This window comes from Vipera berus, assembly GCF_964194415.1.
Source record: "Vipera berus genome assembly, chromosome: Z".
NCBI classification, from domain to species: Eukaryota; Metazoa; Chordata; class Lepidosauria; order Squamata; family Viperidae; genus Vipera; species Vipera berus.
Window position 1 is genome coordinate 74077006 of NC_138205.1, and position 26013 is coordinate 74103018.

At 36.8% G+C, this 26013-nt stretch overlaps 1 protein-coding gene across 1 annotated transcript in view; it reads right to left on the minus strand.

The window, feature by feature from the left end:
- Positions 1–1722: 1722 nt before the first annotated feature.
- The window catches only part of BBS9 (Bardet-Biedl syndrome 9), a 245832-nt gene continuing 221541 nt past the window's right edge, over positions 1723–26013 (minus strand). Inside the window, exon 21 of the mRNA XM_081343253.1 lies at positions 1723–2032. Within this exon, the coding sequence (XP_081199379.1) occupies positions 1992–2032 (41 nt within the window). The 3' untranslated portion in view covers positions 1723–1991. The remainder of the gene's footprint in view (positions 2033–26013) is intronic.

Genomic DNA, 26013 nt, shown 5'->3' on the forward strand with positions numbered 1-26013 from the left:
AGTCTAAACTCCCTTATCTAGGCTTATGAAGTGGGGCCTAAACTGAAAAACATTCTGAACAGTTAACATGATAAATATTACTTATTGAATGTATCATTCTATATTGATTAATTTGTTTTGAGCTTACCATGCTATCAACAAAATACTTCTAGAATTATCAGTGTTCTCATAATAGGTTGAAAAGAAGTCATAGGATTTTTTTTGCTATTAATAATTATTTCTTAAGAAGAATACTCAAGGGAAAAATCAGAATGCTTGAGCAGGAATATTCATTGATAAATCATACTTAAGACATCCATGAATTCAAATCCAAATGGATGTCAGTGGGAACTGAATTTAACTGAGCCCTTTCTTTGTCAATTCACTTTTCTTTTTCAGTAGTTGGAACAAAACAGGGAAGAATTGCGGGGGGACTGGTGGCTATGATTCAGGTTTTTATTAATACTTCAATGAGCCATTGATATAATTTTGCTGAAAAAGTTTAATATTTCTAGTCATTTCAGTGAGAATGTCTTTTCTGTGAATTCTAATTGTTCCAGCTCTATTTTAAGATTAAAAAAATAGGCTGTATTTCCTTACAAATTAACAATATCCTAAAAATGAAAAGAATACTGCAGGTCCAGTTGTTTTCAAGAAATCAGCAAAACTAAATCTTTGCTGCCCAACTATGGTCTGAACAAAGAACAATGCAAAACAATGCTAGTTTAATAAAATCATTGAAATACTAAATTTCTAACCTCCTAGCAGAATTACGTGTTCATTTGCATTTCGCTGTTCCAACAGAAGTGATCTGGATCACTTGCCAAGAGAATGTATTCGAGGTGCTAAGAGATTTGGTTAGTTCTTAAAATTATTTATATTGTCAAGAAAATCTGAGACAATTGCTTGGAATTCATGTTGCATATATTATAAGGAAGCAGTAACTCTATAAATTAACGTTGTATGACAACTAGACCAAAACAAAAAGAGAAGCATGTGCTTTAATTGGAGCATGTAGAATTGGATCCAGGGAGCTCTGAATTATTTTCAGACAATGGTACGTACATGTTTCTGAATTAACACTATTTCCATCTTGACTTCATTAGTCTTTTTGCATATTTTTTTCTGATATACATTATGTATATCAGAAAAAACACGCAAAAAGACTAATGAAATCAAGATGGAAATAGTGTTAGTTCAGAAACATGTACCATTGTCTGAAAATAATTATTATATACTAACAACATTTTAGAGTCAAAATCTGACAAGTGTGGAGTGCAAATCAAAGACTGGATAAACTGCCCAGTTGAGATCAAAATTTAAGAAATGATCTCAGAAAAGAATTCCCAGTTACGTTTGTTACGTTTTGTGATTAGTTTGCATAGGTAAAGTCCTCTCTTTGAAATTATTCAACAAGATCCTAGAGCTAAGCATAAAGAAATTGTCATTAAAATGGTTTTATTTTTAGATAAAACATCCAGAATAGACCAAGGACTGACACTGCAGAGACCTTTCTGCACAAAAACAAAGCAGTTGTTATAAACTTACACAGTATGACTCAACATCAAATTTATAAATCAGAAGTGAAATCCAAATAAATCTCATGAATTATTGTGTATTTGAAATAGTAAACATAATCATCATCAGATGACAGAATTATTATTTTTTATCAAAATGTACCATTATGATACAAGAGAGAAAGGAAAAAGGAACTTTAAAGTGCAGGATACTTTCATGGTTTAATATGTCAATATTTAAATATATTAAAAGTTTTGATCAATGTAGATTTCTATTTAGAGTTTATAATTGCATATCAGTTACAGAATGCTCCCACCTACAATGTCACCTTGGGAAAATATCTCTGAAATCAGTAGCTAAAAAGGGAAGTATTTTTCTGTAATAGTGGGCCTGCTTCTTGAGGCTTACTGTATTCAGTACTGAAAATAAAATATTACTTTTGGATTGTAATTGCACAGATTTTTAAAATGCTCCTGAAGGTCTTTTTGCACTTTTCATGGTATTTCTGCTTCCTGTAATTCATCCTCTGGTAAATCTGCAGAGAAACAGAAAGAACATAAAAAATAAATGTGGTTATACCAAGCAGCCTTGTTAATAATTGCAATTCAATCATTTGCCCGAATGCTTGTAACACAAAAACCAAATTTTCTGTGCAATTTAATTTCCTGGTCCTTTTCTATTCTGCTAATTAGAGAGTTATTTCACCTGTCTGTATTTCAGTTTTTGCCCCCATTTTTAAACGGATAGTTATAAGCTGATGAAAAATGAGGTTTGTTTCAGGAGACCCAAATATTACTATTTTATAGCTAATGCTTCAAATTACTGCAAGACAATAATCAGAGAAAGGTTTTTTTAGACAACTATATTTTCATTAACTCCTTTTAACTGTGTTCACAAAGAAAAGGTGTTATTGGAAAGTTGAGCTGAAAGCTGTAATCTTTGTAATTCAACTGCAATTTAAGCCCCTCCCCCTCCCCATTTTGTTACAGTTTTTGATTCTAAGGAATCTAGGTACTTAGAAAAAGTGGCTGGGAGCACCGTTAAGTAGTTGAACTAACTTTACCAAAGATGCAAAACACAACCCCAAGGCTAATCAACTCAGTGGAAAGAACATTCTGGGGACACAAAAGACCAAAGCAATGAAGTGAGCGTTAATTTCCTGAGGGAGATCTGTGGGGGCTCCTTTTCTCAAAGCGCCTGCTTTCCAAAAGACCATTAAAAGGATGATGTGAAGAACTGGGTGAGGTTGGCAAAGGTCAGCTTGACATGGAACATCTTTTGTTCTGTGTTGTTAGCACATGCTGAGGTGCTGTAAAGATTACTTCAAGATCCTGTCTCATTTAATAGCTTCATTAATGAACAGGGACATAGAGTCAAGAAGTACATTAATTAAAATGGCAGGCAATAAACAAATGGAGAAGAATCACACATGCCCCTTCAGGCAATTAAAAAAAAGAGTTTGAGAACTGATTAAGGCTACTGGAAGTAAAGATATTAGTTAAAGACATTAAAGATATTTGAGACATATTTTATTGGTGATTGTTTCATTTAATCTATTGATATATTTGTTACTGTCTTCAAAACAGTTAATAAAACAACAATATAATCTTACAGATAAATCATATCAACAAAATTCTGGATTCTAGACTTAAAATATATGTGATTTGAATAGTTGAGAAATTGGGAAATTCTTTGCAGCATTCCTCCCCTTATTAAAAGACCATTATATGCCAAAAAGAACATATAGATGGGTAAACAAACAAGAACAAATATTTTTAAAGTTAGAACTTTATAGTTTATTGCATAAAATAAAATATAAGAGTTTTAGACTATTTATTTCTCAAAAATATTTATTGATGAAGACTTTTCCAAATTGTTGAAGGAAAAGTCTTCATCATTACACTTTTTTGATTAAACTATCTGATGAAAAAAGGATCGAACAATCTAGGCACACACAAAATCAAATAAATACAAGAGGCATTTTGTTTCTGGTACACTAGAAAGGATGAGGAGGAACATTTATCTTCTTGCTTTGCATTCTAAAATATCCTGAATGATTATCACCATGCAGAGAAATTCCTGTGAAAGTGGCCACTGGGAATATTGAACAAAAAAAATCTGAACTACAAATCAAGGCAAACCAACAAAGCCTGAAGCTTGATACTTGCATTCCTTTGCTTCCGTAGTCTTGAAGTGTATTCCCATATGGCACTTAATGTACTACTATATTATGAGACAGTTTTTATTTTATTTTGTAATATTTATAGCAGTAGCCAATCTCATTCAGATAGAAGTTCCTGGTATTTTAAATAAGAACTTTGATTTCAATCTTCAAACTCAATTATGGATGGGCAATTGTTTCTTCTTTGTCCCCTTTTCTCATAAAAAGGAAATTTATTCCATTTCCTTCTCGACCAGCAGCAAATTTCAACTATGGGCAAAGTCAGAAAGAATCTATATCAGCAAAGAAAGAATGGTTGGGAGTGGAATGAATCTGTTTTTTCTGTCATGGACTGAGAGTTCCTAGGTGGAATAGGAAAAACCTGAGGTATCACCCATCCCTGGACAGTATAGGCCAGGGGTAGGCAACCTCGGCTTTTTTATGAGTCATGGACTTCAACTCCCAGAATTCCTGAGCCAGCATAGAGGCTCAGGATTTCTGGGAGTTGAAGTCCATGACTCATAAAAGAGCCGAGGTTGCCTACCCCAGGTATAAGCATTTGAAATCCAAATTTGTAAGTGCCCTCCAGAAAAAAAAGCACCTCCCCCCCAAATAAAATCTTAATCATATGTGAAGCCTTACCCACAGGAAAATATTATTTGGAATACCCCTGGAAGATAGATGACCTGACGATTAGATAATATTGCTGATTGTGATTTCAAGAGCACTGGCTTCATCAGCCTTCAGATCTTTCACCAACCTCTGACCTTGCTCAGTTTTTCTGGAGTCTTTCAGCAAAGGTAGACATCTGTCTTTGATCCTTGGACTATTTCTGGAACTTTGCCTGGAATCTGACTCTGCAGGATGTTTTGTGTATGCTTGGGAATTTGTGTTGACCTCTGGCCTGACACATAACCTGGCTTATAATTGACTGTGAGTGTCTGGATACTCTGCACCCTCTTGACCTAACTTGCTACTGGTTGGTAATTCTACTGTTCTGCAACCTTGACACTCTTGAGGCAGAACACTATTTTTCTTGCAGTCTTGGAATCATGTTATTTTCCTAGAGCAGCAAAAACAAAAAGATGAACAATTGTATCTTAAGCATTCTTGAGTATTTTTCTTTTGCTCTCTTCTTCAATTATAAATATGTGTGTGATGGACAATATAAATGTGTATCTTTTTATGAATTTATAAAAAAGATATCTGCTGAAAAGGGTGTCTGTTGAGAGAGTAAAAATGATTTTAAAAGGATGTCTGCATGTACATTTAAATTCTATACTACAGATTCACTCTCTTTTTTTCCAGAATGAATTGTATGTCTTCTATGATTACTGCTGCATGTTTAATACCATCCAACATGGAAAGGTTGACTAATTTTCTTGAGCTTAACATGTCTCTACTAATCACACTTATCGTACATTCCTCTTTTTGATTGTGACATAGTTATTTTGATTTGGTGATCTGTGGAATTAAATACCATATTTGAAACAAATTGTTCGGTAGTGCTCTAGAAATAAATATACATCAACAGAGTCTTCTCCAGGCTTCAGAGGAACATTCTTCCATTTCTCCTAATTTATTAATATTTTCGTTCTGTCTATTGAAATTTACTTAGTAGATACCCAATAGGTTAATAATCCTTGGAATGCAGATACATACAAATAACAAAAAAACAACACACCATACTTTTCGACAATTGCCTAAGTTGCAAGGATGCTACTAGCATCACATCTCAAGCAGCATTAGATACAAAGATGGAGCAAAGAGATTGCCATATGGAATAACAATAAATTACTAAAATAAAATTTCAAAATTACTAAGTAAACAATCCTTATAAAAGATTAATTCTGTCTGTCTCCTCTAACTTTCATAAAGAATAATAAAAATGTATTTCATCATTTCCCAATGTTTTAGTTATTAAATGCATTTCTATATCACATATACTGGTTCTTGATGGATATATTTATAGAATACAAACTGTACATAATAGTAAAAATTCATAGCTAGTTAACTGATTAGCAGCTTTCCTGGTATTCTAAAACTAAAATTGTAATAATAAAAAAATTATGATTTTTGAATAATGCAACAGGAAAACTTTAGGAGGAAAGAGACTGTATTTTACAAGTAAACTTTCTCTGATGAAAACATGCCAAAACCTATTCTTAGAAAGTTTTTAAAAGTACACAAAGAAATATGGATGCTAAGCAATAATAATATGCATCATGTATCTATGATTTTAATTAAGGAAAACTGAGTAAAGCATAAAACACTTATTTGCAATGTCAATGTTAACCAGTGCTTAAAATTTGTGACTTTTAAATTTATTGTTCTAGTTCAGGGGCTGGCAACCTTAAACACTCAAAGAGCCACTTAGACCTGCACTTAGTCCTTGGAAACTTTCACCTTGAAGACTGCAGCTGGGAAAAGGGGAAAAAAACATTTTGGGCTGCTTATCTGTGTGGCAGAGATGATAAACTAGTTTGAAACTGGGCTGCCTGGATTATGAATATAAATACTAACACTTTTAGAGCTGTGTCATAAAACTATTTCCCTGTAGAAAAAAAGATACATTACTGATTAAGATGATGGAATACTTTGGATTATAAACCTTTGATTAATGAACAATTTTTAATTGCTATTTTCTCTCTGGACTGAAAGGATATGTATTTCATTGGAAAGAAAAACTTGAATTTTGCTTATATTTGTTTAGGGGAGGCTTAAAGATGGACTAGGGACGCGGTGGCTCAGTGGGTTAGGACGCTGAGCTTGTCGATCAGAAGATCGGCAGTTTGGCGGGTCGAACCCCAAGTGCCGCGTAACAGAGTGAGCGCCTGTTACTCGTCCCAGCTTCTGCCAACCTAGCAGTTCGAAAGCACGTAAAAATGCAAGTAGAAAAATAGGGACCACTACGGTGGGAAGGTAACAGCGTTCCGTGTGCCTTTGGCATCTAGTCATGACCACGGAGACGTCCTCGGACAAACGCTGGCTCTTCGGCTTTCAAACAGAGATGAGCACCGGCCCCTAGAGTTGGAAACGACTAGCACGCATGTGCGGGGGAACCTTTACCTTTGCCTTTAAAGATGGACTGATAGGCTAGCTGATAATTTGGAGTTCAAATGACAATTGACTGAAACTTTTAAAATTCCTAAATAGATTGGACTATAAAGACCACATACAAAAACAAAATGGATGTTCCAGACCTAGCATTAAATGGTAAAAAAGCATCCCTAACACTTGTCATCAAAACCCCCAGCTTGACATACCAACAAGAAAATGTTAATAATTTATTTATTTATTTGTTTTTATTTTATTAAACTTATATACCGCCCTTCTCCCGTAGGACTCAGGGTGGTTCACAAGGTTTTTTAAAACAATGCAACAAGTTACAAAAATTAAAAACAATTAAAATAATTACACTAACCTTGAAATATAACCCAATTACAATTAAAAATACAATTAAAACCCCAGTTAATACTCTTAGTCTAGGTCAGAAAGCTCGAAGAGCCAGGTCTTTAGGTCCCAGCGGAATGAGCGAAGGTCAGGGGCAGTCCTAAGCTCTACAGGCAGCTGATTCCAAAGGGCCGGCGCACCCACAGAGAAGGCCCTCCCCCTGGGTATTGTCAGCCGGCATTTTTTTACCGGCGGTACCGAGGAGACCCTCCCTGTGGGAGCGCACAGGACGAAGGGAGCTTGATGCTGGCAGCAGGTGTTCCCTCAAATATCCCGGACCCAAGCCATTTAGGGCTTTATAGGTCATCACCAGCACCTTGAATCTCACCCGGAGGCCAAACGGAAGCCAATGCAGCTCGTGAAGTAGAGGTGTTACATGGGAGTATCAGGAAACCCCCATCACAACCAGTGCGGCTGCATTGTGCACCAGTTGAAGCCTCCGAGTGGTCCTCAAGGGCAGCCCCATGTAGAGAGCATTGCAGTAGTCCAATCGGGAGGTCACGAGCGCATGAGTGACTGTGTGCAGGGCATCTCGGTCCAGGTAGGGCCGCAACTGGCGTACCAAGTGAACCTGGGCAAAGGCCCCCCTGGTCACGGCTCCTATATGATCTTCAAAGCTGAGCCATGAATCCAGAAGGACGCCCAAGTTGCGAGCCCTATTGACGGGGGGTAACACCTCACCCCCCATCATTAAAGATGGAATGGACTGGTTAGTCCGAGATGCCGGTATGCACAGCCACTCAGTCTTGGCAGGATTGAGACGAAGCTTGTTTCTCCCCATCCAGACCTGGACCGCCTCCAGGCAATGGGACATCACGTCGAGGGCATCACTGGGTTGGTTCGGGGTGGAGAAAAAAAGTTGGGTATCATCAGCGTACTGATGATACCCCACCCCGAAACCACGAATGATCTCACCCAGCGGCTTCATGTAGATGTTGAACAGGAGGGGAGAGAGAACTGATCCCTGAGGAACTCCACAAACGAAAGGCCTCGGGGCAGACCTCTGCCCTCCCGTCAACACCGATTGCGAGCGGACCAGGAGAAAGGAGAACCACTGCAAAACAGTGCCTCCCACTCCCAACCCCCTGAGACACCGCAATAGGATACCATGGTCGATGGTATCAAAAGCCGCTGAGAGATCTAATAGAACTAGGACAGAGGAGCAACCCCTGTCCCGAGCCCGCCAGAGATCATTCACCAGTGCGACCAATAATAATAATAATAAAGTTGGAAGGGACCTTGGAGGTCATCTAGTCCAACCCCCTGCTCAGGCAGGAAACCCTATACCATTTCGGACAAATGGCTATCCAGTCTCTTCTTAAAAACTTAGCATTCACAGCTTCTGGAGGAAGGTTGTTCCATTGGTTGATGAATCTCAGAAAGAAGTTCTTTCTATGTTGAAATCAATATAAGAGAAAATTGCCTTAGCTCATGATGAGACTATAAATAACGCAAAGGAGATAAAAGAACAATTTTCTAATCTAAATCCACAAATTCAGAAAATGACTATAAAGAAGGAAATAATAATCCAGAAAATAGAAGAAAAATTAGAGGAAGTGGATCCAAAGATGGAGGACCTAAAGGAAGAAATCAACAGACAGACTCAGACAAACGAAGAATTAGAAGACATAGCGATAATACTGGAAATGGAAAAGACATCTTACCTGTCAAGACCTCAGAACACTCTTGAGGATAAGGAAGAAGAGCCAATCGAATGGATGATAAAGCTGTTAGGAGAATTGTGGGAAATTGGAGGAGGGAGGCTATTTAATGAATATAAATGGGCTGAGCATTTTTCCAAAAATACTTTAATCAAATTGTCTTTCTTATTCCAAACAATATACATAAAAATAGAGGAAGAACTACTTGATGATTCAAATGCATTGACTTGGAAAGTTAGTTGGCAAAGGAAGAAAGTTAGAGTAAGATTGAAGAAAATAGAGATTTTCACCCATTAGATGGGATATTATTAAAGAGATGTTTGAACATGGCTAAGAGAATAGATAATTACTAGAAATAAAAGTATTATTATAACTAGAAAGATAGGATCTGCAACTAGAATACTATATTTTGGTATGAGAAAAAAATATGAAAATGCTAAGAGGGTCTGAATAAGGGAAGCTTTTGGTTACCCAAATATATATTTTTAATGAGAAAACTATAAGCGATAGAGACACTTTGAACATTGGTGGGAAATCAAAAATTTTAAAAAGCGGGAAAAACAGGATATTGATTGAACAAGTGGATTTTAAGTGCAAATGCAATTGAGATATGTTTTGGTTAGAAAAGATATTTTAAACTGATACTATTGATATTATATATAATATTAGAAAAATGTGAAAAAGATTGTTGTTCTTGTTAGCTGCGAAGTCGTGTCCAACTCATCGCGACCCTATGGACAACGTTCCTCCAGGCCTTCCTGTCCTCTACCATCTTCTGGAGTCCATTTAAGCTCACGCCTACTGCTTCAGTGACTCCATCCAGCCACCTCATTCTCTGTCATCCCCTTCTTCTATTGCCCTCAATCTTTCCCAGCATTAGACTCTTCTCCAGTGAGTCCTTCCTTCTCATTAGGTGGCCAAAGTATTTGAGTTTTAGCTTCAGGATCTGGCCTTCTAAAGAGCAGTCAGGGTTGAACTCCTCTAGGACTGTCCGGTTTGATCGCCTTGCAGTCCAAGGAACTCGCAGGAGTCTTCTCCAGCACCATAGTTCAAAGGCCTCAATTCTTTGGTGCTCAGCCTTTTTTATGGTCCAGCTTTCACTGCCATACATTGCAACTGGGAAGACCATAGCCTTGACTATACACACTTTTGTTGACAGGATGATGTCTCTACTTTTTAGTGTGCTGTCTAGATTTGCCATTGCTTTCCTCCCGAGGAGCAAGCGTCTTTTAATTTCTTGCCTACAGTCCCTATCTGCAGTGATCTTGGAGCCCAGGAAAATAAAATCTGTCACTACCTCCATTTCTTCCCCATCTATTTGCCAGGAATTGAGAGGGCCGGATGCCATGATCTTGGTTTTCTTAATGTTAAGTTTCAACCCACATTTTGCACTCTCCTTCTTCACCCGCAACAAGAGGCTCTTTAGTTCTTCTTCACTTTCTGCCATTAGAGTGGTATCATCTGCATATCTTAGGTTGTTGATGTTTCTTCCGGCAATCTTAATTCCAACTTTTGATTCCTCTAACCCTGCCTTTCTCATGATTGCTCTGCATATAAGTTAAATAGACAGGGTGACAGTATACAGCCTTGCCGGACTCCTTTCCCAATTTTGAACCAATCAGTGGTTCCGTGTCCAGTTCTCACTGTTGCTTCTTGGCCCACATATAGGTTTCTCAAGAGACAAATAAGATGGTCTGGTACACCCATCTCTTTAAAAACTTGCCACAGTTTGTTATGATCCACACAATCAAAGGCTTTAGCATAGTCAATGAAGCAGAAGTAGATGTTTTTCTGGAACTCCCTAGCTCTCTCCATGATCCAGCGTATGTTGGCAATTTGATCTCTAGTTCCTCTGCCTCTTTGAAATCCTGCCTGTACTTCTGGTAGTTCTCGGTCGACATACTGCTGGAGTCTAGCTTGTAGTATTTTAAGCACAAAACTTTACTAGCATGAGAAATGAGTGCAATGGTGCGGTAGTTTGAACATTCTTTTGCACTGCCTTTCTTTGGAATTGGAATATAAACTGATCTTTTCCAATGCTGTGGCCACTGTTGGTGTTTTCCAAATTTGCTGGCAAACTGAGTGTAGCACTTTTACTGCATCGTCTTTTAAGATTTTGAATAACTCAGTTGGAATACTGTCACCTCCACTAGCTTTGTGGTTGCTCAGCTTCCCTAAGGCCCACTTCACTTTACATTCTAGGATGTCTGGCTCGAGGTCAGTGACCACCTCATTGTGATTATCAGGAATGTTAGGCTCATTCTTGTATAGTTCTTCTATGTAATTTTGCCACCTCTTCTTAATCTCTTCTGCCTTTGTTAGGTCCCTGCCATTTTGGTCCTTTATCATGCCCATTTTTGCATGAAACTTTCCCTTCATCTCTACAATTTTCTTGAAAAGATCTCTGGTCCTCCCTATTCTATTGTTTTCTTCTATTTCTTTGCACTGTTTATTTAAGAAGGCATTCTTATCTCTTCTAGCTATTCTCTGGAATTCTGCATTCAATTGGGTGTATCTTTCTTTTTCTCCCTTTCCTTTCGCTTCCCTCCTTCCCTCAGCTATTTGCAAAGCTTCCTCAGACAGCCATTTTGCTTTCTTGCATTTCTTTTTCTTTGGGATGGTTTTGGTTGCTACCTGTTCTACAGTGTTGCGAACCTCTGTCCATAGTTCTTCAGGCACTCTGTCTATCAGATCTAATTCCTTAAATCTATTTGTCACCTCTACTGTATATTCAACAGGGATATGATTTAATTCATACCTGACTGGCCTAGTGCTTTTCCCTACTTTCTTCAGTTTAAGCCTAAACTTTGCAATGAGAAGCTCATGGTCTGAGCCACAGTCAGCTCCTGGTCTTGTTTTTACTGACTGTATAGAGCTTCTCCATCTTTGGCTGCAGAGCATATAGTCAATCTGATTTCTGTGTTGACCGTCTGGTGATGTCCATGTGTAGAGCCGTCTCTTGGGTTGTTGGAAAAGAGTGTTTGCTAGGACCATCGTATTCTCTTGACAAAATTCTATCAGCCTGTGCCCTGCTTCATTTTGTACTCCAAGGCCAAACTTGCTTGTTATTCCAGTTATCTTTTGGCTTCCTACTTTAGCATTCCAATCCCCCATGATGATAAGGACATCATTTTTTGGTGTTAGTTCTATAAGGTGCTGTAGGGCTTCACAGAACTGGTCAATTTCATCCTCTTCAGCACTGGTGGTTGGGGCATAGATTTGGACTACTGTGATAATGAATGGTTTGCCTTGGATTCGAACTGAGATCATTCTGTCATTTTGAGGATTGTATCCCAGTATTGCTTTTCCTAACTCTTTTATTGACTACGAAGGCTACTCCATTTCTTCTGAAGGATTCTTGCCCACAGTAGTATACCTGATGGTCATCTGAATTAAAATCACTCATTCCTGTCCATTTTAGTTCGCTGATACCTAAGATGTCGATGTTCAGTCTTGTCATCTCTTTTTTGACCACATCCAGCTTCCCTTGATTCATGGATCTTACATTCTAGGTTCCTATGGAGAAAAAATCTTTACAGCATCGGACTTTCCTTTCACCACCAGACACATCCACAGCTGAGCGTCCTTTCGGCTTTGGCCCAGACACATCATTCTTTCTGGCGCTACTAGTACTAGCCCTCTGCTCTTCCCCAGTAGCATATTGGACGCCTTCCGACCTGAGGGGCTCATCTTCCAGCATCATATCTTTTTGCCTTTTGGTACTGTCCATGGGGTTTTCATGGCAAAGATACTGGAGTGGGTTGCCATTTCCTTCTCCAGTGGATCACCTTTTGTCAGAACTCTCTGCTATGACCTTTCCGTCTTGGGTGGCCCTGCATGGCATAGCTCATAGCTTCATTGAATTACACAAGCTCCTTCGCCACGACAAGGCAGTAATCCATGAAGGGGTCAAAAAGATATTGATATTTAATTGTATATGTATTAACAGCAATAAGAATTGTATTTGCCTAGAGTGGAAAAATGTATACCACCAGAAGAAGAGAGGAAGCACTGGATGGTATAGTATTGGATCTAGATTGAAGAAGTTAATATGTACCACTGAATTACTAATGGACCCAGACAACACGTTGTTTGTTAAGTACTTATGATTGCAAAACTAGAAAATTAATAGAATATTTATAAAAAAAGAAAAAAAATGGGACAAGAAAATACACAGGCATAGGTAGGTAGTCCTTGAGTTACAACATAATGGACCCTTGTCCATTACAGTTGAAAGTTGGAGGGGGCCACTAAGTGAATCGCCTCACTTAATTACCCGCCATCCCTATGCTCCCCAACATATTTATTTTAAAAGATGTACAGGTCATTAAATGGAGCATGAGTACTTCAGGGATGGGGGAGACAAGCCCACCTGTCTTGGGCTCCCCAAGTTTCTCCCATCCACTGAAATAGCCAATGCTCCACTTCCCACCCTTAAGCCCCACAGCCACGTGCCCCCCCCATCACTAATGGCTCATTTACCTTTTGAAGATTTTCAGAGCTCAGGAGTACTAAGTAGGGAAAAGGCATAGGCTGCTCCATTGCTAAGCCACATGGCACAATATCACAAGCAACCATCTTTTTTTGAGCAAAAATAATGCTGGCATAGCTCTTGGTTTTCTTTTTCTCACTAAAATTAGACTTAACTAGCTTTAGCCAGCATTAGTTTTGTATCTTCTAATGGTCACTAAGTGACCAGTTATAAGTTGAGGACTACCTTCACAGTGTAGGAAGAATGGTAGAACCTGGGGGCAGAGTTAAAAGGGGGATCTGCCTAAAAACCATATGTAGCTTCAGTAGACTAAGTCCAACTCATCTTGAACTCTATGGAACCTTATTTAACTCTAGGCAAATACTCACTGTTAATTAAGAAGATTCCTGGACATAGGCTATTTAGCAATAAATCTGTTTAATTGGACCTTCATGTGTGGATCTAGTCTCCTGCCTGACATACAGAGGTTGAGTACAGAATGCTATCTCTTTTTTGCTATCCAACAATGGTACCGGCAATGGGAGTAACCTGGTAGTATGGATAAGCCCCAAAACAGGAAAAAAGAGGTTACACATTCATTAAGAGTAAGAAGTGCTCGCAGTATTTGTATTTATTTAAGATCTATTTTTCAAAGAATAGTTGCCTTCCCAATTTTTCCCAAAAAGTTTCCCAAAATTTCTATCATCATTGCCATAACATACACACCAATAAATTCAGAAAACTTAACAAACCCTCCGCTGTTCTCCAAATTTAATTCCAAGAGGCACCTTGGAGCACACAAGAATGTAAACAGCAAGTATCTGCAACTCTTTAAAGCAGTGGCATCTTTTCCCAAGATTACTGAGACAAAATCCACCTTCTTTTTAGTACTGCAGTTGGTAATCCATCACCTATCTTAGTAACTGTTGTCAAGTATGAGTGTTTCCCCCCCCACTCAGCTGTGTCCAGTCTCAGATACATATGAACAAATCCCTGAAGCTTTCTTGACAAGGTTTTTCAGAACCAGTTTGTCATTGTCTTCTTCCTGGGATTGGGAGAAAGTGACTGGTCCAAGGTTACCCAGCTGGTTTGTGCTTAGGTGAGACTAGAACCCATTGTCTCCTGGTTTCTAGGTCTCCTCATGCCTTAACCATTAGACCAAACTGGGTCATCAGTCTTATATACAGGAGAAATTCTAGACTGACTCATCTTAAGAAGGGAAACTGCACTCCTCCAACTAGTTCAGGAGATTTTCTATGTCACAGGATCCTTATTTCTTTACTTCTGTCATGTCAGAATTATATCCACATGCTTATACAGATCTATTACCTATCAGGAATTAAGAGATGATAATAGAAATGAATATTATCTGCAGACTGGTCATGCTGGATTCCAAATATCTATATAATTTTAGCCAGGAAATGCCTCCATAAGAAGCACATAAGTTTTAGATAGGCATAAAACATTTTTGAAAATTTTGAGCCCTTTTGACTGAAAAGCTAGAGAAAATGCTTTAAATAAATAATAGCATAGACAAACAGAATAAAAACAGATAAAAATAAATCTCAGACTCCAAATATTTTTATTTGTCTATAATGTTAAAATTTGTTACAGCCACTCAATTCCAGTGGATTCTAAATATTCTAAAAGTAGTCCTCTATCTACGACTATAGTGGAGCTTGCCTATGATGATCACAAGTGGTGATGGTCATTAAGTGTCTTGCTTGACAAACCACATCCCTCCTTTCCTTGATGAAGTTATTAAATGAATGTATGGGCCTCCCCCACTCCAAGACATTCCATCTTTCACTAGCTGCCCTCAGGTATCCAGTGCACCAAGAATAAATATAAGATTATATTATGGTTCTAACATATGATTAACAATAGAATTAGTTTTTAGATTAATAAAGTTAGAATTACAATTGAAAAATACTGCAAATATTTCCCAGAAAGGACATTAAAAAGAAAAACTAAACTAAATAACAAAAATATTCAGTTTCTTAGAAAGCAGAAATGTGTTAATATTTAAAATCTTTTCTATAAACCTTGATGATATTCTTTAAACTAAGCAATAAACCATGTCACATACTGGCTGCACACAGAATTATGCTGTTTAAAATGTTTATTTCCTTAGGAACAGCTTTTTTGAGCTCGCCAAACTGTTCTCAGAGGACCTTCTGGTTTTACACAAGTCATTTCAACACAGCCTCTGTAGGAGACTTTTTATAGCAAAGTTCACACACCAAAAGCTCCACTAGACTCTTTCCAGGTGACATTTTAGAAAGGAAGGTATATGGTTATATTAAATGGAGACAGATTTGATGATGTCCAACCCAAAGATAAATATGGTATCAAAACTTAGAAAAGGGAATAACCCACAAAGCTCTGTCCTGCTGGTGTTCTCATGCTACATGGGTTATCCTTCACAGTTAGAAATGATTGTTCCCTGATATACTGCTGTTTTGTGTAAAGCAAAATAATATTAAATTCTGATTTCATAAATTAAGGAGGATGTGGGAGTCAATTTTTAGCAGATTTCTGTAAAATGTTTCAATTTAAACTGAACACCCAGGTAGCTTACAGCTGTAAGTCAGGGTTGTAAGACAGAAAGTGCCTGATTTAAGTGATGCCTCTGCTCATAAACTACTGGAATCTGGTAATGTAACTAACTACTTTTCAGCTTTAGCATCTGTAGAAAATTTGAATTATAGTTAATGTGTTTAAACAAGAACTTTGATGCTCCAAAGTTCTATATTAACATAACATACCATTAACAAACAGAATAATTTGGTGTAATGGTTAAGGTGCTGGACAAGAAATGCCAGTGTTCCTGTTCCTCAGTCAACACACCTCGCAAAGCTGTTGTTTAAAAAGGAGGAAGGACTATTATGTATATCATCTTAAATTGTACAAAATAAAAGGCTGAATAGAAATCTGACAAACTAAATATATACCGGTACACGTTCTCCATTACAGTCTACAACACAAGAAAAATATATAATAATTACAAAAATGTAATATATATCCATCTCAGAAAGAATAACGGTTACTGGGAGAAAAAGGGTCAGGAAAAGAAACTGAAAATTGTCAGGGTAAGGCCTCCTGGTGCAGTTCCCTCCCATCTTATAAGTTGTTCCATTGTTATTGTTTGATTTTTATCACAGCCAATACAGAAAAGAAATCTTGTTATAAGTTTGCTTCTAAAGTTATAAGATTTTAAAAGACTGAATTTGCAAATTCTAACATAAGCTGATATTGTTCATATCATCACAGCTGAGAACAGAAAATGGTCACACAGTTCAGCAGTATATGAGCCAACCAAAGTTGTGATGCCATAGCTGCTGGATGAAATGTAATAGTAGGTGTAGGTGTAACTTCAACCATTAACAAAACTGCACAAAGTAATACACAAGCCTGCCAAGATACATAAGAGGTATCCAAACCAAACTAAGATCTGCCAGATTTACACACACAAAACTCTCACACACAGATATATATATATATATATACATTATACACATACATCTGTAATACATATATTTTTATAACATATATAAATGATACATCACACATACAAATATACACATAATACATATTCTCTTGTTCTCCATCTACAGGAATATCTTAAGCAATACACCTTATTGTCCTATGCTGATCAGAATTAGCCAATGCTCTGACAAATCATCAGAGTTTTCTCATTCATGGCCAATTCAGTTAATCAATCAAAGTAATGCTTGGCATTCCACAAAGTCTGATTTAGTGCAGCAATAACAATAATTCCAACTGTGGCTTAAACTGTGCTCATAAAATTCCAAAGCTTTTATTAATCTTGGCTTCTGGTTTACCACTTCTTTTTCATAATATCTAAAAAGCAATGCCCTTTCTTTTCTGGGGAAGCCAAGCTTCATTACAAGGCTACTCTTTTGCTATTAGGTTGTGCTGTTATTTCCATAAGCAGAGGGATCTGTGAAAGTACAGTAATAAATAAAGCAAAATCATTTCAATCTACTTCTGTAAATGCATCATGATGTTGAACATACATTTAAAGGGATGGAGTTGTGGCACCACAAACATACCATATCTTGCAAAAAATCTCTGGCCTTGAGACTATCTTCTAAAAAAAATACAGATGGGCTTTTTCTGAAATTTGCCTGATTTGTAAGTGTTTAATTTCCTGTAATTGTATCTCATCAATTTTTTGACACCTACTTCAAACCTGTTGGCTATGTATTTTATACAAAGGACCAAAGAACTCAGATTTGAATAGAGATATGGAAAGAAAGTACCTGAGACTTAGTTAATGATTTTCAAGATTTCTTACAGGGTGGGTTCATTAATGGTTCTTGAAATCTTGAGAGATATGAGCAATCTTTTACACTTGCCAGAGAAAAATGTGCTCCTAGGGAAATGTAGCCTTTGAATACAGTTCTGCTCCAGACTGATAAGTATCTGTGGGTTCCACTTTAATAATTCTTGCTTAAATTGGTGAAACGGAATCTGCTGCAATTAAATATAAAAAGCTTATGAAGTGGATGAGGCATACTGAATATGTTGCTATTTTACAGAGATATATCTATCTGAAAATTATTTTGTTTTGATACATTGCATGACTGTCTACACCTATTCATTAAAAATGCTGCTTTAGCTAGAATCTGAGGAAACTGTAATAAAAAAATAATAATGACAACCATTCATTGTGATAAGTAATATTTAGGATGCTTCCTCTTAATGTAAAGTACAGCTAAAGATAAGAATTAAGATACGTAACTGTAAGAATGATCATGGCATCTGGCCCTCTCAATTCCTGGCAAATAGATGGGGAAGAAATGGAGGTAGTGACAGATTTTATTTTCCTGGGCTCCAAGATCACTGCAGATGGGGACTGTAGCCAAGAAATTAAAAGACGCTTGCTCCTTGGGAGGAAAGCCATGGCAAATCTAGACAGCACACTAAAAAGCAGAGACATCACCCTGTCAACAAAAGTGCGTATAGTCAAGGCTATGGTCTTCCCAGTTGCAATGTATGGCAGTGAAAGCTGGGCCATAAGAAAGGCTGAGCGCCAAAGAATTGAAGCCTTTGAACTCTGGTGCTGGAGAAGACTCCTGCGAGTCCCTTGGACTGCAAGGCGATCAAACCGGTCAGTCCTAGAGGAGATCAACCCTAACTGCTCTTTAGAAGGCCAGATCCTGAAGCTAAAACTCAAATACTTTGGCCACCTAATGAGAAGGAAGGACTCACTGGAGAAGAGCCTAATGCTGGGAAAGATTGAGGGCAATAGAAGAAGGGGACGACAGAGAATGAGGTGGCTGGATGGAGTCACTGAAGCAGTAGGCGTGAGCTTAAATGGACTCCAGAAGATGGTAGAGGACAGGAAGGCCTGGAGGAACGTTGTCCATAGGGTCGCGATGGGTCGGACACGACTTCGCAACTAACAACAACAACAACTGTAAGAATGGATTCATAATAATCATATTAATTTTCCTAGTTTTATTGTTCTGAGCTAAGATCTCAACATGTGCAATATACAACATGAAAACATTCAGAATTTCACTCATAATGTGATGCAAGGTTTTTTTTAGATGTTTGTACTATTAGTACAGTAATTATTGAAGTAAAGTGAGAGCAGATGAGCATCAGTACAAATGTTTATTTATTTTATTTATTTATTTTATTTTAATTCCATTTATATCCCGCCCTTCTCCGAAGACTCAGGGCGGCTTACAAGCTTAGCAGTAGCCTTCATTCTATGTATATGCCTGCTTATTAGGGCTTTCACACACACCCCAAGCGGCATTATTACAAAGTCAGCTTATTGCCCCCAACAATCTGGGTCCTCATTTTACCTACCTCGGAAGGATGGAAGGGTGAGTCAACCCTTGAGCCTATTTAAATTGTATGACTAGATTAATAGGATTCTCTTTTGCAGTCCACCTACAATTTAGAATGATTATGTACTTTCCAAATTGTATTTTGCCCTAATTAATAGTTAACAAAAAGGCATTTAACCTTTCAAATGCCCTTTCCACTATAATTTCCAAAGCAAGAGTAATATGTTCAACATTATTAGATATTCTGTGGTCCCTCTCTCCCTATTCCCAGCTCCAATATATTGCATTTCAACTGTTCCCATAAACCAATGTTGGCAATTATTCAGGGAAATGAGAGTTACAGTTTCTTAACATTCAAAAGTTATTACTGTGATGAAAAAGAAAGGGGAAAAACACTTGAAGCAACAATTGGCTCCAAATTACATTTCAATAGGAACCAATAAACCATGATTGGATAGGGTAAAACCAATAAGAGGGGGAACAAGGCAAAGTGCATTAGTTTTGTTATGTGGTATACATAGTCATTTACAAAAAAAGCACACGCACTGAGAAATGAGAAACTAAGTATCTTTTAAAATGGCAAAAGTCTAGCATTTATACATAGGTTTATATTAGAGTGGCCACATAACATAAATAAACACAAGAAGTGGGACTATGTGGAACAAGGACCATAGCTAGTCAGTCAGTGTACTCCTTTCTTTGAAATTTATTTCCACTGTGGGCTCCAAGTCACAGTTCTTGCTATTAAGTGGTAAAGCTTTTAGGGAGAAATTATGGTGCAGCAACAGTCAAAATGTGGAAAAGGTTCAGCCATTAATGTCACTGGGTGGTCTCAGGAAAGAAATAATCTATCAGCCTAGCTGGGTGGATATGAGGCTAATACATCAACTCTATATTCCTTTATAGAAAAAGGGAATACAAATCTCATGAATGAATATATTCATATTATCTTCTTTATACAATCATATTTTAAAAAATTGCTCTAGTAATGAATTAATCTAAATAAGACCCCAAGTAGGACTTGCAACACAAGGGTTAAAGGGTGTGGTTTGAAAGGTGTGATCCTTTCATATGTTCACACTGTTCTACATATTATTAGCTATATTAACAAATAAATAACTTTTAAGTAGAAGTTGAAGGACGGATACATATCACTATGTCTTCCAATATGTATTACTCTCCTCTCATTTTTCCCCAGTACAATTTTAAGAGGTAGGCTGAGATGAAAGAAAATGACTAACCCAAAGTCATCCAATAACTTTCCATGACTAAGAGTGGATTCCTCTGTCCTAATCAAACATATATGAAGCTGAGTACAAAAATGACTCTGCCCCTAGTATAAAGGATTCATGAATTTGAGTAATAAAACCATTCTTGGGAATCCTAATAAATATACTGAACTAGCAGACTGAGATTCCAAAGTGAAGAAGAGAGAAGCACCTCTAGCCGGTAATTCTACTGTTCTAGGGATCTAACATTAATGCCAATTATTAAAATGAAGATTTTTTTTAAAAAAAGGAGTAGGATATATGATTTATCTAATTCTGCCCAGATAACAAATCTTACCATATGTGCCATTTGGAAGCAAGGAAATTACTATATAATAATTAAACAGTTTTTCAATCTATTTCAATCTATTACTGGAAGGTATTATAAGAAGGAATTGCTGTCATATGGAAGTAGTATTCAGTACTAACAAAATGTTAACAGGAAAACAATCTATTCTTATTAATAACAATGAAACATACATATCTAATTTCAGTCTTTTTTCTAACTAAGTAATACTCTAATGTTTATAAGTTTTCTACAGATTGTAGCAATTTAAAAAAGAGAGATAAATAAGAATCTTGTACTTTTGCTATGCTGAGACTACCACATTAAAACTGAGGGACAAATTAAAATTTAATTCAGTAAAGATAAGCTAGGCAAAACAGCTGAAAATATCTCAGACCAGAGTGCCTGAGATCAAAAACATGACTTACAGAGCATGAAATATCTTATACAAATTGGGGAGATATTACTAGCATTTCAAACTTTCAATTATAACTCCACGTGGAAGGAAAAAAGCCTACATAGGATGAGAAATATGGCAGTATATTTTGGAATAGAATTTTGTAAAGGATGAATATGGATACAATTCAGGACATAGATTTCCTATATCTACAATTGAAATTAATCAATAATTATTCAGGTTTACATAAGATTTTATTTAGGAGTAGATGATTTACTTAATAAGATGTTATTATATTTTAAAATGATATTTAGTTATTTATTTTTATTAGCTTTTATTATTGACTTTATTTAGCATTCAGAAATGTCAGAAAATTATTAGTTTGTCCTAAAAATAATTGTAGAAAAGTCAGCTTTGAAATAAATCCACATGGTGTCAATTTCAACAGGATAGAGGAATGCCCAAACAATAGCCCAACATTTCAACTAATGTAAGTCAGCACAGGAGACTGCCATATTGTGATAGATCCCTTTTGTGCTGTTCTAAGTCCTTCAATCTGTCCATTTAAGTGGCAGGTTCTATGGCATTTGATAATTAAGGGGAGAAGCATTATCTTTATTGTCCTTAGCAAATTCCAGAGAAGGCAATTTAGGCTACACAAATAGTTTCCCCTGGAGTTTCAATTGGATACAGATGATTCTTCTCTTTATCTTCTAAAATTGTACTGTAGGGCTGCTATGTGCTGCTGGATCGTTACAACATTCTCCCCTAAGGCTGGCTACATTTCAATGCTAGTTGAAGTGATCCTTGTTTAAACATTACTTAACTCATAGGAGTGCAACCAAACTTAATTAAATTAATTTTTAAGTGCTTTTGGTTTTTAGATGAAAGGTGCTATAGAAACCTAGAGTACTATTAACATTTTCAGCCTGGTGAAGCATATTTGGATAAACATCTATATTGGTCTTTGCTCACCACCTAACCTTTCAATGCTTCAATTATCTTGTTCTGTGTGTTTTCAAATTTTGCAGATTCCTCACTTCCTAGTTTCACCTTTAAGAGGAAAAATGTAAATACAAATGACTAAAACTATTACCATTTAAAGCGCTTATTAAATATAGAAAATGTTACCCTTGTTTCACTCTTTTTGCCAAGATAGATGTAGATAGATAAATGTAGATATGTGTTTATATGTATACAAACAAAATGCATAAAGAGAACAGACAGTTCTATGTTATGCAACTGGCTTAAGTGGAAGGTAAAGTGGAATTTTTCAAGAAATGTAGAAGGTGGCATAGGCATAACTAATCAAAGGAAACAATTTTTCACACAGCACTTAATGGGAATAAGATATTCAGCATCACAGGATGTTGCAGAATTCAAGAATCTGACAAAATTCAAAGGTGAAAAACATGAGCTTAGTATAAAAGGAGTGCATTGTCTTTTCAAGGCTGTGCATAGTAAAGAACAGATCAGAAGTATTCTAGCACACAATTTTTCATTAAGAATTTTGATCTATGTTTTCAAAGGGGATCTATAATATTAAGTACAGTATATTAAATTTCATATTAAGAAAATAATCTGCCTCAAGGTATATGGTTTTGAATATAGATTTTAGAAGTTCCCAACTCCAAACAAAAGCCATAACAAGTTCAATAGGAGAAAATGAAGATAAATTTAGAAAAGGGGAAAACACAAACTTTATCAGTTTATTTAATGATATCCTCTGTTAACCATTCTAACCATTTTTTCCCCATCTCCAAGTTTTCCTGGAAATTTCTTGCTTTGGAGTGCTTAAGTTTCTTTGTATTTTCCAGGACTTTTGAATTGGTCAAACTGGGATATTTTTGTGCTTGAAGATGTCATTCAGAGAAGCACAGAGGAAATCTGTTATTGCAGATAGCCATGCTGCTTTTCCTTTTATGCCATAGTTGGTTTTCCCCTTATTTCCTTAGCCAGGCAGTTAATCAGCAAACAAATAAGCCAATCAGGTTTCATTTCATTTGGCTCCATTAGATTGCTGACAACGTATACCATTTCTAACATTTCATGTCAAAGCTTTCTTAATGTTTCTCATCAGTATGTTCCCGCAACTGACAACAACAAATCAAAGTAGCACTACTACTTTAGATAACATTCTAAAGTTTCTCAGTCAGTTTTTATCTAAAATATAAATAACCTTACACATTTCTGCCAAGATATTTTTTAGGAAAAACATATTACATTGTAGTTAATTTTAAGCAGCTATTTAACTTTATTACAATGAAAAAAATGTTTTTACAACAAATACTTTTTAGAATACACTTGATGTTACTAATACAATTTACAATAAAGAAAAGATATTAAATTGTTTTAAGTTAAAGCTATATTAGCAAATATGGACAAGAACAATCATTATATGAGTTTGTTTTGGAAGTACCATGCATTATATGCATTTGGGTATAATTTTGAATTTTTTTTAATTTCTGATTAATAAACCATGACACTTAATTTTTCAGACTGAATGGTAGGTTTATATAAAATAATTCAATCAATGAACTTAAATTTATACTAATTTTTATGAACAAAATATGCAGTAGCTTCCTGCACATGTAAGGCGTTGACACACAATAAATTATATAATTACATGCTTTGAAAAGTTTATTATTAGGCACTGCTGGAAAAAAATACACCCCTATATTTAGCTACAAAATGCAAACTGAGTCTGCCTCAGCACAATCATTTTTGGCTTTTCCATTTTTGATTCTGTACCACTAGAAGAACAGATAATACTGTGTGGGGAAAGAGAACCAATTGCTATTAGCTTTAAGTTTAGTTATTGTATGGGCATAAAACTTTTTAAAACAGTAATTTTATTAAAAATTACAATTAAAAAGATAAAAATTAAAATAAGCTGAAATATAAGATAAAAAATAGAAGGTGCGGACAAAAAAAGAAACATAACAATATAGCAAAGAAAAAGAAAATAAATATTTAAAGAAATAACTTTTCCTTTCATTATGTATCAACAATTTTAAAACTTATCATCTTCTCTTATTACATTATTGCTTATTACAACCAATATTGATTGTATTTATTGTATTGATTTGTCACCCTGCCAACAAAAGTGTGTATAGTCAGGGCTATGGTTTTCCCAGTTGCAATGTATGGCTGTGAAAAGTGGGACCATAAGAAAGGCTGAGCGCCAAAGATTGAGGGCAATAGAAGAAGGGGACGACAGAGAATGAGGTAGCTGGATGGAGTCACTGAAGCAGTAGGTGTGAGCTTAAATGGACTCCAGAAGATGGTAGAGGACAGGAAGGCCTGGAGGAACGTTGTCCATGGGGTTGTGATGGGTCGGACATGACTTCGCAAATAGCAACAATTGATTGTATTTTGTTCAGTTAACCCATCTTTTATCTATACAGAAATTTTTAAAGCCATTTTAGTTCTGATCAACAAACATCTATTAAGGATTATCAGAGGTAATAATCTTTCTATTTTAACCGTTCAAACAAATCAATCAAATAATAATTATTTATTAAATTTATATACAACGCATCTCACTGTCAAGTAACTGTGGGAGGTTAAAAATGTCATAAATAATATATTAAAACTGCTAGAAGGTTAAAAACATTAACATATTGGGCATTAAAAGTTAAAACATTAAATCTACAACAAAGTGGATCAAAAGGACCTATACGTAAACAGAATGGATTGGGATCTTCTCCCAATCTTCTAGCCATCTCCAGAATGGGACACCTTCTTTGCTGCCCCCAAATAGTTGGTAGAGCCAGATTTTCAGGCCATTTTGAAAAGCCAAGAGGGTGGAGGTAGATCTCACATCAAGAGGCATGATGTTGCAGACTGCAGGAGCCACAGCAGATATGGCTCTTCTCCTGGACCCTGCCAACTGCAATTCTTACTGGTGGGATTTGCAGCATGCCCCTTGTCTCTGCGCAAGTGGGGTGGGCCAATCTCACTGAGATGAGACAGTTCCTTGGGTATCCTGGACCCATGTCATAAAGGGCTAGAAAGGTAATATAATAACTAACACCTTAAATTGGCAATGTAACAATGGGTCACCCTAGAGACCCCTAAAACTGTCTGCACTGTTGCATTTTGTGACAGCTGTAGCTTCTGAAATCTCTTCAAGGGAAGCCCCTTGTAGAAGGCATTGTAGTAGTCCAAGGACAAGATGACCATAGCATAAGTGGCTGAGTGTGTCACAATGCAACATAAAGAGGTTGACACCCTGAGAACCTGAGTATCTGAAAGTGATACAAAAGATCTGACAACATCTATGTCTGGATTAAATTGAACAAGCAGAATTATTGTTCCCTTCTAGCTTATCCTCCCTCTCTCTCTCTCTCTCTCTCTCTCTCTCTCTCTCTCTCTCTCTCTCTCTGTGTGTGTGTGTGTGTGTGTCTGTGTGTGTGTCTCTGTGTGTGTGTGTGTGTGTGTGTGTGTGTGTGTATACATATATAAATAAATAAATATAAATACCAATTTCAACCCCTCAGGACACTCTCTCATTTGATACTGTTCATTCTTCTTGTTGTTGTTGTTAGCTGCGAAGTCATGTCCGACCCATTGCGACCCTATGGACAACGTTCCTCCAGGCCTTCCTGTCCTCTACCATCTTCTGGAGTCCATTTAAGCTCACGCCTACTGCTTCAGTGACTCCATCCAGCCACCTCATTCTCTGTCATCCCCTTCTTCTATTGCCCTCAATCTTTCCCAGCATTAGACTCTTCTCCAGTGAGTCCTTCTTTCTCATTAGGTGGCCAAAGTATTTGAGTTTTAGCTTCAGGATCTGGCCTTCTAAAGAGCAGTCAGGGTTGATCTCCTCTAGGACTGACCGGTTTGATCGCCTTGCAGTCCAAGGGACTCGCAGGAGTCTTCTCCAGCACCACAGTTCAAAGGCCTCAATTCTTTGGCACTCAGCCTTTTTTATGGTCCAACTTTCACTGCCATACATTGCAACTGGGAAGACCATAGCCTTGACTATA